We start from the raw sequence: 14,747 nt of genomic DNA on the forward strand, positions 1-14,747 counted from the left end.
GCCCCCCGTTACACCCAGACTGCCCCCCGTCACACCCAGACTGCTCCCCCGTCACACCCGGACTGCTCCCCCGTCACACCCAGACTGCGCCCCCCCGTCACACCCAGACTGCGCACCCCCCATGTAGACAGGTATCTCGGTGTGTCTCGCAGACGATCATTGGGTGGGTGAGGGGGTCAGTCTGCAGCCTCTCTGCGCTCTGTTTATCTTGTCTGAAATCTGCACATGCGCAGTAGTAGCAGAGGAGACTTTATTTCATGGAACACCGAGAGGAACTGTCTGTGTATGTACTATTATTGAGGCACAACACCAGCTCCGTCTAGGAACCATTTGTTTTTTTTCGGTTACCGGGGGAAGAGATTAGTAGGACACACTCGTGATAGGCAGGAGTACTGGGGGCGGGGACAGTGACGTAATGGGCGGTGCTGATGGTCTCAGAGGAGAGGCGGGAACATGCGGCGGAAGTGGGTGTGATTTGTACAATGTACCGGAAGTAGTAGTGTGGGGGAGAGGGGCGGCCTGTCAGGGGAGGAGAGACCGGAGGAAGAGGACCTGAGCCCGGGGGGAGGAGGAGAGGTGAGGCCGGGGATGTGTATCCGAGAGATCCGAGTATATACTATATATGTGTTTGGTCTGATCATATACTCCATACACAGACTGTACAGAATACCCTCCCCCCATCATATATGCTATATACCATCATATCCCCCCACTATATATGCATGTATACCCTCCCCCATCATATATGCTATATACCATCATATCCCCCACTATATATACATGTATACCCTCCCCCATCATATATACCATCATATCCCCCCCACTATATATGCATGTATACCCTCCCCCATCATATATGCTATATACCATCATATCCCCCCACTATATATGCATGTATACCCTCCCCCATCATATATGCTATATACCATCATATCCCCCCACTATATATACATGTATGCCCTCCCCCATCATATATGCTATATACCATCATATCCCCCACTATATATGCATGTATACCCTCCCCCATCATATATGCTATATACCATCATATCCCCCACTATATATACATGTATACCCTCCCCCATCATATATGCTATATACCATCATATCCCCCCACTATATATACATGTATGCCCTCCCCCATCATATATGCTATATACCATCATATCCCCCACTATATATACATGTATACCCTCCCCCATTATATATATATATATCCCCCGCTATATATCCATGTGTACCCTACCCCATTATATATATATATATATATATCCCCCCGCTATATATACATGTATACCCTCCCCCATCATAAATGCTATATACCATCATATCCCCCACTATATATATATATATATATATATGTGTGTGTGTGTACACACACCCTCCCCCATCATATATATATATCTCATATCCCCCACTATATATACCCTCCCCCATCATATATTCTATATACCATCATATCCCCCCCACTATATACAGGTACACCCGCCCCATCATATATATATATATATATATATCCCCCACTCTATATACATGAATACCCTCCCCCATCATATATTCTATATACCATCATATCCCCCTCTATATACATTTACGCCCCCCATCATATCCCCCAATCTATATATACATGAACACCCTCCATTATATATATATATATATATATACACATATAATATCCCCCAATCTATGTACATGTGACATGCAGACTGCCCCCCCCCCTTCTCCTGGTGCCCCCCCCTCTCCTCGCCCCCCCCCTCTCCTCGTCCCCCCCTCTCCTCGTCCCCCCCCTCTCCTCGTCCCCCCCTCTCCTCGTCCCCCCCTCTCCTCGTCCCCCCCTCTCCTCGTCCCCCCCCTCCTCGTCCCCCCCCTCTCCTCGTCCCCCCCCCTCTCCTCGTCCCCCCCCTCTCCTCGTCCCCCCCCTCTCCTCGTCCCCCCCCTCTCCTCGTCCCCCCCCTCTCCTCGCCCCCCCTCTTCTCCTCCCCCTTCTCGTTTTTCATAGTTACATATTTGGTGAGGTTGAAAAAAAGACAGAAGTCCATCAAGTCCAACCCATGTGTGTGATTATATGTCAGTATTACATTGTATATCTCTGTATGTTGTGGTCATTCAGGTGATTATCTAATAGTTTTTTAAAATTATCAATGCTCCCCGCTGAGACCACCACCTGTGGAAGGGAATTCCACATCCTTGCCGCTCTTACACCCCTTTCACCCTGTGTTGCCCATAGCGACGGCGGATTTGCGACGCATTTCGGCTGATTCCGGGGGGGGGGGGGGGGGCACTTTTACCCCACGCTAGCGGCTGAGAAAAGGTTAAAACTGCCCACAATAGCGACGGTATAGCCATCTCCCCAACCTTTGTAACCAGATGTCCTTCCTCATTCTTTATGGGGCCAATATGGTCTGTCCTCCCTTATTTACCGTTTACATAGTTAAAGAATTTCTTGGGATTTGTTTTTGCTCTCCTCCGCTATGTGTCTTTCATGTTCTATCTTAGCCGTCCTTATTACACCCTTACATTTCTTGTCGCATTCTTTATAAAGTCTGAATGCTGATGATGATCCCTCAGCCTTGTATTTTTTGAAGGCCTTCTCTTTTGCTTTTATATGGATTTTTACATTGGAGTTAAGCCATCCAGGACTTTTGTTGGCTCTTTTAAATTTATTACCCAATGGGATGCATTGGCTAATGCCCTTATTTAATATGTTCTTAAAGAAAACCCATCTCTCCTCCGTGTTCTTTGTTCCTAAGATTTTATCCCAATTTATGCCTTCTAGTAAGGTTCGTAGTTTAGGGAAGTTGGCTCTTTTTAAATTCAGTGTCTTTGTATTCCCCTTATGTTTCCTATTTCTGTGATTTATACTGAATCCAATTGACCTGTGATCGCTGTTCCATAAATTGCCCCGTATTTCCACATCCGTGATCAGGTCTGTATTGTTGGTAATCAGTAGATCCAGTAACACTTTATTTCTAGTTGGTGCGTCTACCATCTGACCCATGAGATTGTCCTGCAAGACATTTAGGAACTGGCGAGCCTTAGATGAATGTGCGGTTCCCTCCGCCCAGTCTATGTCTGGATAATTAAAATCCCCCATTATGATAACACTTCCCATCCTTACTGCTAATCCAAATTGTGATAGGAGGTCCGTCTCTCCCTCCCCCCTCAGGATAGGGGGCCTATAGCATAATACCAGTATTATTTTCCCCTTAGCTTCATCCCTTTGGAGCTCTACCCATAAGGATTCCACCTCCTCCCTACCCCTCCTAGTCATCGCTCACATTCACTTGTACATTATTCTCGATATACAGGCATACCCCCCCCCCCCATTTTTTTACCCTCTCTATCCCTGCGATAAAAGGAATTACCTTGGCTGGCAACCATTCAATCATGAGAGTTGTTGAACCAGGTCTCTGAAATTCCCACAAAATCCAAATCCTCCTCGTACAACAGTATCTCCAGTTCACCCATCTTGTCCGCCAGGCTCCTGGCATTGGTGAACATGCCACCTAGTTTAGACCGGGCGCATATTATCCTCTTATTGGGCGTTCTGAGATTGTAACTAGGACTTGTTACTATACTTACCTCGGGTTTATGTGCTTTGCTTTATTTTCTCTTCACTTTTTTTTTTTTCTCTTCTTGTTTTTTTTTCTCTTCTCCTCTCTTTTCGGTTTCCCCTCATCTTTTCTTTGCCTACACAGAGCTCTCTTCTATCATTCGCTCAGCCAGTTCAGTTGGTGGGTGCCCCTGTTCTGCCGTATAGTGTCCAGCCATCATATAGCGTCCGCCCCGTACTGCGCATGCGCAGTACAGAGCAGACGAAGCTTCGGAAAATCTCCGAAGCTGAACGGCGCCTGCGCCGCGAGTGGAGGTGGTAGCCCCACCATCCAAGCGGACATAGGGTTGTGAATATTAGAGGGCCCCTCACGGGCGAGCTTCAGATGGTGGGGCTAGAACCTGGACTCACGGCGCAGGCGCCGTTCATCCTCGGCAATTTTCGGAATCTGTGTTGCTGTGTACTGCGCATGCGCAGTACACAGCGGACACTATCGGATGGAGGACGTTATATGACAAAACACCAATACCCACTGATCGCCTTGTGCTGTAGCAAATGGTAGCACAGCCGGTGCGGCAGGCACCTCGCTCATACGCCCCCCTACCCTCTTCTCCTCTTTTTTTTCTCTCTCTCTCTTTTTTTTTTTTTTTTTCTTCTCCTTTTTTTTCTTCTCCTTTTTTTTTTCTCTTCTCTTTTTTTTCTCCTCTCCTTTTTTTTTTCCTCTTCTTTTTTTTTTCTCTCTCTTCTCCTCCTTTTTTTTTATTTTTCTCTTCTTGTTTTTCTATTTTTTTTTCTCTCTTCTTCTCTCTTTTTGGTTTCCCCTTATCTTTTGTTTGCCTACACAGAGCTCTCTTCTGTCATTCGCTCAGCCAGTTCAGTTGGTGGGTGCAAGCCATAAATCATTGGCCGGTACCCGCAGATCGGCTTGTGCTGTAGCAAATGGCAGCACAGCCGGTGCGGCGGGCGCCTCGCTCATAGGCCCCCCCCCCCCCCACCCTCTTCTCCTCGTTTTTTTTTCTCTCTTCTCCTTTTTTTTCCTCCTTCCTTTTTTTTTTTCTCTTCTCTTTTTTTTTTTTTCTCTTCTCTTTTTTTTTTCTCTCTTCTCCTCCTTTTTTTTTTTTTTTTCTCTTCTCCCTTTTTCGGTTCCCCCTCATCTTTTGTTTGCCTACACAGAGCTCTCTTCTGTCATTCGCTCAGCCAGTTCAGTTGGTGGTTACAAGCCATAAATCGTTGGCCGGTACCCGCAGATCGGCTTGTGCTGTAGCAAATGGCAGCACAGCCGGTGCGGCGGGCGCCTCTCTCATACGCCACCCCCACCCCCACCCTAAAATAATGTGACATGACATACATGATCTGGCACATCGGGGCCACCCTGCTGCAGTATAACTGGTGGACGGTCCTGAAGGGGTTTGCATAGACAAGCAAAGGGACCCAGTGATGGGAATCGCTGGGCCTAAAATAAGAGATGAGATGAAAGCGGAAAGGTTTAGAAATGTTTCCGGCATGTAGATGAGGGTGAATGAGGACCCAGGGAGGGGGAAATATAAGCAGATTGATCTTTTGCGTCTCTTTGGTAGTAATGTGTTTGGTCTCTCCTTTTGCAGTAGGTGAGGGGCCACCATGGAAGACAAGAATGTGGGCACAGAGGTGGTGAAGGTCGAGTCCCCGGACATCATACTGGATGAGGTGCAGCTGAAGAGCGAGCCGCAGATGGACGAGGCAGTGATGGGGGAACCCATGGACTGCCTGGTGGATTATCATTTAGGAACGCAGCTGGCGGTGGAGCAGGAGATCCAGATCGGGGACGGCGCCCCGCCGCGCCTGGACTACGACGCGAGCTTCCCGCCTAAAAAGAACGCCAAGCCGCGGCAGAGGAGGCCGTCCGGCGAGCGGAACTTTACCTGCGGGCAGTGCGGCAAATGCTTCCTGCGCAGCACGGACCTGGCCAAACACGAGAAGGCGCACGCCGAGGAGAAAACCTACACCTGCAGCATCTGCGGGAAGAGCTTCCGCAGGCACACCTCCCTCCTGATCCACGCCCGAATCCACACCGGGGAGCGCCCGTATCAGTGCACGCAGTGCGGGAAAAGCTTCGTGCAGCGGCAGCACCTCACCACCCACCAACGCACGCACACCGGAGAGAAGCCTTTCCAGTGTATAGAGTGCGGCAAGGGATTCCGCTGGAGGTCTGAGCTCCTCAAACATCAGAAGAACCACACTGACAAGGTGAGAGCCCAGAACTAGTGTGACCCGGGGGGGAGGGGTGTCTGTGTACGTGCGGTAAATGCGTTGTCACCCTACACCGGGACTACAGAACACCTCACCTTCTCTTTTTCTCTGAGTTAGGTGTTATGGAGAACTGAGAAGAACAGGGTAAGAGTGCAGCAATGACAAAGATCATCACCTTCCTCCATACATCAGACCAGAGCACCTTCCTCCATACATCAGACCAGATCACCTTCCTCCATACATCAGAGCAGATCACCTTCCTCCATACATCAGAGCAGATCACCTTCCTCCATACATCAGACCAGATCACCTTCCTCCATACATCAGACCAGAGCACCTTCCTCCATACATCAGACCAGATCACCTTCCTCCATACATCAGAGCAGATCACCTTCCTCCATACATCAGAGCAGATCACCTTCCTCCATACATCAGACCAGAGCACCTTCCTCCGTACATCAGACCAGATCACCTTCCTCCATACATCAGACCAGATCACCTTCCTCCATACATCAGAGCAGATCACCTTCCTCCATACATCAGACCAGAGCACCTTCCTCCATACATCAGACCAGATCACCTTCCTCCGTACATCAAACCAGATCACCTTCCTCCATACATCAGACCAGATCACCTTCCTCCATACATCAGACCAGATCACCTTCCTCCATACATCAGACCAGATCACCTTCCTCCATACATCAGAGCAGATCACCTTCCTCCATACATCAGACCAGATCACCTTCCTCCATACATCAGAGCAGATCACCTTCCTCCATACATCAAACCAGATCACCTTCCTCCATACATCAGACCAGATCACCTTCCTCCATACATCAGACCAGATCACCTTCCTCCATACATCAGAGCAGATCACCTTCCTCCATACATCAGACCAGAGCACCTTCCTCCATACATCAGACCAGATCACCTTCCTCCGTACATCAAACCAGATCACCTTCCTCCATACATCAGACCAGATCACCTTCCTCCATACATCAGACCAGATCACCTTCCTCCATACATCAGACCAGATCACCTTCCTCCATACATCAGACCAGATCACCTTCCTCCATACATTTTGGGAGTCTCCCACATGCCTTTTTTCGCAAACTCATAACGCTCCATTTTGTTTTTTGATGAAAGTAATGTCTTTCTTCTGGCCCCTTTGCAATAAAGCCCAACTCTATGGAGCGTACGGCTTATTCTCCTCCTATGTACAGATACTCCAGTCTCTGCTGTGGAACTCTGCAGCTCCTCCAGGGTTACCTTAGGTCTCTGTGCTCCTCTCTGATTAATGCCCTCCTTGCCCGGTCCATGAGTTTTGGTGTGCGCCCGTCTCTTGGCAGGTTTGCTGTTGTGCCATGTTCTTTCCATTTGGTTATGATAGATTTAATGGCGCTCCTAGGGGATCATCAAAGATTTGGATATTTTTTATAACTTAACCCTGACTTGTACTTCTCAACAACATTGTCCCTTACTTGTTTGGAGAGTTCCTTGGTCTTCAGGGCAGTGTTTGGTTAGTGGTGCCTCTTGCTTAGGTGTTGCCGCCTCTGGGGCCTTTCAAAAAGGTGTGTCTATGTAATGACAGATCATGTGACACTTAGATTGCACACAGGTGACATAATTTCACTAATTATGTGACTTTTGAAGGTATTTGGTGGCACCAGAGCTTTTTATGGGCTTCATAACAAAGGGGTGAATACATACACACATGACAATTTATCAGTTTTTTATGTCAGTGTTATGTTAATATTTTTACTTTCAGCAACTAATTTTACTTCAACTTAGACTATTGTGTTCTGATCCATCACATAGAATTCAGATGAAAAAAACATCAAACTAAAGGCTGGAATGTAACAAAATAGGTAAAAAGTCAAGGGGGGTGAATACTTTTGCAAGACACTGTAAATACATACATATTTTTTTATATATATTACATTTATTACACACTGTGTTACCAAATGTATTGAGACGCCTGCCTTTACACATCACATGAACTGTAAGACCCAAGCCTTTTTCATTTTACTGACAGTAAAAGTGATCAGAGCAGCTAAACAGCCGCTCAGTTGTTCTTTTTACAAGTGACAGAAAGGGGCGGCACCCTCCTACAGCTCCCGGCTGTGACCATAGAGACCATGGAGGAGAGTCCGGTCCCTGATCCTCTCTATGATATATAAAACCAGAAACAACAAGGATTTTGTCACTTCCAGTTTCGGTCATTTTTTTTTTTTTTTTTTAACCAGCTAATAAAGCAGCCGATGAAATCGATCTTGGCTTAATAAGTTGCTTTGGAGGGCAATGGAGAGATCTGAGGTCTAACAGACCCCAGATATTTCCATAAAGAGGACCTGTCATTCATAGCGTTATTGTGATAGCAATAAAGTTGATTTAAAAAAAAAAGTTAATGAAACACAGAAGTATCCTGGAACCCAAGACTGTGTTCATGTTGAATCCCAATGGCAGCTGTGTTTTAGATCCAAAATTGCCATTTTACCATAGTGGTGCGATCTGGGCACAGTATAGTATTTTATTTATTTTTTCCTGCACTGCCATCTTGGACACAGGAGCTGGCTATCACTTCTGTAAAATGCAAAGTACACCTGCGGCTCTCGCCACATACAGTACTGCATACACCAGCACCCCCACACCTCTGGCCACATACAGTACTGCATACACCAGCACCCCCACACCTCTGCCCACATACAGTACTGCATACACCAGCGCCCCCCGCACCTCTGCCCACATACAGTACTGCATACACCAGCACCCCCACACCTCTGCCCACATACAGTACTGCATACACCAGCACCCCCCACACCTCTGGCCACATACAGTACTGCATACACCAGCACCCCCCGCACCTCTGCCCACATACAGTACTGTATACACCAGCGCCCCCCGCACCTCTGGCCACATACAGTACTGCATACACCAGCACCCCCACACCTCTGCCCACATACAGTACTGCATACACCAGCGCCCCCCGCACCTCTGCCCACATACAGTACTGTATACACCAGCGCCCCCCGCACCTCTGCCTACATACAGTACTGCATACACCAGCGCCCCCCGCACCTCTGCCCACATACAGTACTGTATACACCAGCGCCCCCCGCACCTCTGCCCACATACAGTACTGTATACACCAGCGCCCCCCGCCACCTCTGACCACATACAGTACTGAATACACCAGCGCCCCCGCACCTCTGACCACATACAGTACTGAATACACCAGCGCCCCCCGCACCTCTGCCCACATACAGTACTGTATACACCAGCACTCCCCCTCACCGCTGCCCACATACAGTACTGAATACACCAGCACCCCCGCACCTCTGCCCACATACAGTACTGCATACACCAGCACTCCCCCTCACCGCTGCCCACATACAGTCCTGCATACACCAGCACCCCCCGCACCTCTGCCCACATACAGTACTGCATACACCAGCACCCCCACACCTCTGCCCACATACAGTACTGAATACACCAGCACCCCCGCACCTCTACCCACATACAGTCCCTGCATACACCAGCACCCCCCGCACCTCTGACCACATACAGTACTGCATACACCAGCACCCCCCGCACCTCTGCCCACATACAGTACTGCATACACCAGCACCCCCCGCACCTCTGCCCACATACAGTTTTTATTACTGTATTGGCAGAATCTAGACCGGTTGCATTGTGTATAAAGGAAGGAGCTATGGGCAAAATTAGAAACCTGCCCAGCTGGTTCAACATTAAGTATTTGAATGTGCGTAGCCTGGGCACGGGGTTACTTTTTTTGGGGCAGCAGAAAGGGATTTTGTCACACAAAAAGCTTTAATATTTGTAAAATGAATAAAGAGAAGGCTCTCGTCCCTGGCAGATGAAATGTGGTGTTTTGTGTTGCAGTCCTCGGTGGGGTTCGATGACCTGGCGGCCTCGTTCTCTAAGGAGAATGGATGGAGCTGGAGGAGTGGCAGAAGGAGCTGTACAGGAATGTGATGAAGGAGACCTCGGAGACGCTCATCTCGCTCGGTAAGACCCGTCGCCCGGTGATAAAGCCGGCTTCACTGACTCGCCAGCACACCGTGAAAGATTCAATATTAGGGGTCACCCAATATCATTTTATTCAGGGCCAATACCATACCGACTCTTCGGACACTTTTCAGGCCGATATCAGGTGCCGATATTTTGTACATTTAAAGTTTTGAAAAATAAACACAATTTTCTACACAAATCTGGTATAAACTGAACATGTTAAAGTTTATTAACATTGTAAACATTAAGAGCTCGTTATTCACACCATACCTGTATGAAAACTGATGCTGGCTGCCTGGCCAGCCTGGCAACTTGCTGTGAGTGGGTGGCTGCTGGCTTGCCTGACACCATGCTCTGGGTGGCTGCTGGCTGGCTGCCCTGGCACCATGCTGTGGGTGGCTGCTGGCTGGCTGCCCTGGCACCATGCTGTGGGTGGCTGCTGGCTGGCTGCCCTGGCACCATTCTGTGGGTGGCTGCTGGCTGGCTGCCCTGGCACCATTCTGTGGGTGGCTGCTGGCTGGCTGCCCTGGCACCATTCTGTGGGTGGCTGCTGGCTGGCTGCCCTGGCACCATGCTGTGGGTGGCTGCTGGCTGGCTGCCCTGGCACCATGCTGTGGGTGGCTGCTGGCTGGCTGCCCTGGCACCATGCTGTGGGTGGCTGCTGGCTGGCTGCCCTGGCACCATGCTGTGGGTGGCTGCTGGCTGGCTGCCCTGGCACCATGCTGTGGGTGGCTGCTGGCTGGCCTGGCACCATGCTGTGGGTGGATGCTGGCTGGCCTGGCACCATGCTGTGGGTTGCCGCCGGCCTGGCGCCATGCTGTGGGTGGCTGCTGGCTGGCCTGGCACCATGCTGTGGGTGGCTGCTGGCTGGCTGGCCTGGCACCATGCCGTGGGTGGCTGCTGGCTGGCTGGCCTGGCACCATGCCGTGGGTGGCCGCTGGCTGGCTGGCCTGGCACCATGCCGTGGGTGGCTGCTGGCTGGCCTGGCACCATGTTGTGGGTGGCTGCTGGCTGGCTGGCTGGCCTGGCACCATGCTGTGGGTGGCTGCTGGCTGGCTGGCCTGGCACCATGCTGTGGGTGGCTGCTGGCTGGCCTAGCACCATGCTGTGGGTGGCTGCTGGCTGGCTGGCCTGGCACCATGCTGTGGGTGGCTGCTGGCTTGCAGATGGGCATGCAGAACCCGGGATACATAACGAGGTTTGGGGGGTGGGGAGGATTCGAAATTTCTTGGCGCCTGGGGTTTGTGGAGCCCTGCTTTAACCTCTTCAGGTTTTTTTCTTCCTGTGTGTCACCACATGTACACACAGGAGGTCATTTTACCTATGGCTGCTCTAAAATACAGGCAACGCTGCATTTTATTGAGGCGCACCGTGCCAAATCACATGGCAATGTACAGCAACTCAGAGTATCGTGCTGCTGTATTTTGCCATGAATGAAGTGTATGTTTTGTACACTTGAAATAAAGTTTGGACAAAAAAAAAAGAAAGGGGGGGACCATGTGATGCACTGAATCATGCACCACACTACCCCCTGCTCCGTTTCCACGTGGATTACAAATCTTGCTCCCTGCTGTGTGACCTGCTTCCTCGCAGACCATGGCCTGGGGGCTCGGGGACCTCTGGTGTAGAGGGAGGAACCATCCTCTTTTTGGTAGCTCCCCCCCCCCCCCCCCCCCAAGGAGTTGTGGCTGAATAACCCCTCCCCTTACCGTATCTCAGTTTTTTCGCCAGTGTCTTAGGTGTTGGTCACGAGTAAAGACGTGCTGTGCTGAGCTTCACGGGAAAAAATCTTGCTGGCGCAAGCCATGCATCCGGATCCATTCAAAATGTCGGTTCAGGCTGAATTGAATGGTACCCGGGCCTCGTGGCGGAAGAAACAACATTTTTTGCCTTCAACACTTCTCTTTTTAAATAGCTGGACCCCGGGATCCAGTGCTTTAGCTTTTTTTTCAGCCATTTTCCTGGCGGGGTGCTTTACAGGTCCAGGGGTGTGGGACCCCCCCCCCGATAAAAAGGGGCCCTGGTCCCTGAAGGTTTTTTTTAAACGGAGCCCATCGTGAGTGGTGAAGGATTGCGTCCTGTCTGGTTTTAACCACAGAACCCTGCAGCTGGATATAAAGTAAGGGAGATTTCCAATTCTTGTGGCTTCTCTTTTAAAATAAATGTTGTCATGCCTAAAGTCGCCACTGGGGGCTGTCAAGAGCACGTACCTGTTCCATGCTCATCAGTCTCGCTCTGTGTCCATACAAAGCTGCACGCTTCCTCCAGCCCAAGCCCCAGGTAAGACAGGAGAAGGTTTTTTTTTTTTTTCCAGGAAGCAGAAGGCGCATGGGCCAGTCGGCAGTATGCCGCTCCTGCTGCAGGAGCTTCTTTTCAGTGCTATTTAAGCCCATTTATTTTGTATTGACTCAGATTGCACCGCAAAGTATCGGTGCTCGGTATCAGTGAATACTTGACCCAAAGTATCGCTACTAGGTCTCGCCGGTATCAGTGTAACCCTACCTATAATTATGTGAGTGTGTGTACTTTCCTCCCATGTGATGTATTCTGCGTCCCTAATCTGCACTGTCTTGTCTCCTATCCAGGTGAGGGACTGGTAGAGAAAGCCATCGGTGAGAAGACCTCGGCAGAGGTGGCCGGCGCTCCCAGCCTGGGTGGCGATTGTACGAATAACCTACCGCTGTGCGCCGAGGAGGCGGCGGGTGGAGGGGAAGTGCCGCTGACTCAGACGCTGGACCTGGCTGAGGGGAAGGCGCCATCTTTTACAGAGGGGGTGGATAAGATCCGGATGAAGTTCCTGGACCGCTCGGAAGCCGGTAACGCCCAGCGGCCGCACGCCTGCGCGGAATGCAGCAAGGTCTTTTACAACAAGCGAACGTTGAAGGCCCACCTGCAGGGCCCACCTCGGAGAACGATCGTACATTTGTAATGTGTGCGGGAAGTGTTTCCGGCGCCACACGTCGCTGCTTATTCACGAACGCATTCACACCGGTGAGCGCCCCTATCACTGCGCACAGTGCGGCAAGAGCTTCGTACAGAGGCAGCACCTGAGCACCCACCAGAAGACCCACACAGGAGAGAAGCCTTTCCAGTGCACTGACTGCAAGAAAGGCTTCCGATGGCGCTCCGAGCTGCTGAAACACCAGAAGGTCCACCAGGAAGAGGTGGGTTAAAGGTTTGGTCAGTACATTGAAAGGACACCGGGTGCTGCTATTTAGAGGCCTGCTCTTGTTTAGTGTCAGCGAGTTGTGCTTGTAGTAGAGTGTTCTATCACAGGTCCTCATTACATGCCCCACCAGGGAGAGGCGAGGTCGGGGGGAGGGGGTAGCCTGAACCTCCTCCCCCCCTCTCTCTTCCCTCCTCCCTTCCTAACCTCCCCCTCTCTTCCTACCCCTCCTCTCTTCCTCCCTCCTCCCTCTTCCCTCTCTCCTCCTCTTCCCTCTCTTTCTCTCTCTTTCCTCTCTTCCTCCCTCTTCCCTCCCCCCTTCCTCCCTCTCTCCCCTCCCCTCTCTCCTCTCTCCCCCCTTCTCTCTCTTCCTCCCCTTCTCCTCTTCCTCCCCTTCTCTCTCTTCCTCCCCTTCTCTCTCTTCCTCCCCTTCTCTCTCTTCCTCCCCCTTCTCTCTCCCTCCCCCTTCTCTCTCTTCCTCCCCTTCTCTCTCTTCCTCCCTTCTCTCTCTTCCCCCCCTCTTCTCTTCCCCTCTCCTCCCCCTTCCCCTCTCTTCCTCCCCTTCCTCTCTTCCTCCCCCTTCCCTCTCTTCCTCCCCCCTTCCCTCTCTTCCTCCCCCTTCCCTCTCTTCCTCCCCCTTCCCTCTCTTCCTCCCCCCTTCCCTCTCTTCCTCCCCCCTTCCCTCTCTTCCTCCCCCCTTCTCTCTCTTCCTCCCCCCTTCTCTCTCTTCCTCCCCCCTTCTCTCTCTTCCTCCCCCTTCTCCCTCTTCCTCCCCCTTCTCCCTCTTCCTCCCCCTTCTCCCTCTTCCTCCCCCTTCTCCCCTCTTCCTCCCCCTTCTCCCTCTTCCTCCCCCTTCCTCTCTTCCTCCCCTTCTCTCTCTTCCTCCCCCTTCTCTCTCTTCCTCCCCCTTCCCTCTCTTCTCTCTCTTCCTCCCCCTTTCCCTCTCTTCTCTCTCTTTCTCCCCCTTCCCTCTCTTCTCTCTCTTCCTCCCCCTTCCCTCTCTCTTCCTCTCCCTTCCCTCTCTTTCTCCCCCTTCCCTCTCTTTCTCCCCCTTCCCTCTCTTTCTCCCCCTTCCCTCTCTTTCTCCCCTTTCCTCCCCTCTCTTTCTCCCCTTTCCTCCCCTCTCTTTCTCCCCTTTCCTCCTCTCTCTCTCTCCCTCCTTCTCTCTTCCTCCCCCTCCTCTCTTTTCTCTCTCTCTCTCTCTCTCTCTCTCTCTCTCTCTCTCTCTCTCTCTCCCCGCCCCCTCCTCTCTTTTCCCCCCTCTCTATTGCTCCCCCTCCTCGCTTCTCCCCCCTCTCTATTGCTCCCCCTCCTCGCTTCTCCCCCCCTCTCTCTATTCCTCCCCCTCCTCGCTTCTCCCCCCTCTCTCTATTCCTCCCCCTCCTCGCTTCTCCCCCCCTCTCTCTATTCCTCCCCCTCCTCGCTTCTCCCCCCCTCTCTCTATTCCTCCCCCTCCTCTTTTCTCTCCCTCTCCTCTTTCTTCCTCCCTCTCTTTTCTCTCTCTCTCTCTCTCTCTCTCTCTCTCTCTCTCTCTATCTCCACCCCCCTCTTCTCTTCTTTCTCTCCACCCTCCTCTTCTTTCTCTCCACCCTCCTCTTCTCTTCTCTCTTCCGCCCCCTCTTCTCTTCTCTCTTCCGCCCCCTCTTCTCTTCTCTCTTCCGCCTCCTCCCCTCTTCTCTCTTCCGCCCCCTCTTCTCTCTTCCGCCCCCTCTTCTCTCTTCCGCCCCCTCTCTTCTCTTCTCTCTTCCGCCCCCTCTTCTCTTCTCT

At 51.3% G+C, this 14,747-nt stretch overlaps 1 protein-coding gene across 1 annotated transcript in view; it reads left to right on the plus strand.

The window, feature by feature from the left end:
• Nucleotides 1-465: 465 nt before the first annotated feature.
• The window catches only part of LOC143973736 (uncharacterized), a gene marked incomplete in the record, with an annotated part of 54,195 nt that continues 39,913 nt past the window's right edge, over nt 466-14,747 (plus strand). The window contains 6 exon segments of the mRNA XM_077474573.1: nt 466-576; nt 5,158-5,779; nt 9,686-9,725; nt 9,728-9,811; nt 12,400-12,710; nt 12,712-12,978. Of these exon segments, the coding sequence (XP_077330699.1) occupies nt 5,174-5,779; nt 9,686-9,725; nt 9,728-9,811; nt 12,400-12,710; nt 12,712-12,978 (1,308 nt within the window).

This window comes from Lithobates pipiens, unplaced genomic scaffold, assembly GCF_037356315.1.
Source record: "Lithobates pipiens isolate NorthernLeopardFrog02 unplaced genomic scaffold, aLitPip1_a1.2 Scaffold_94, whole genome shotgun sequence".
NCBI lineage: Eukaryota > Metazoa > Chordata > Amphibia > Anura > Ranidae > Lithobates > Lithobates pipiens.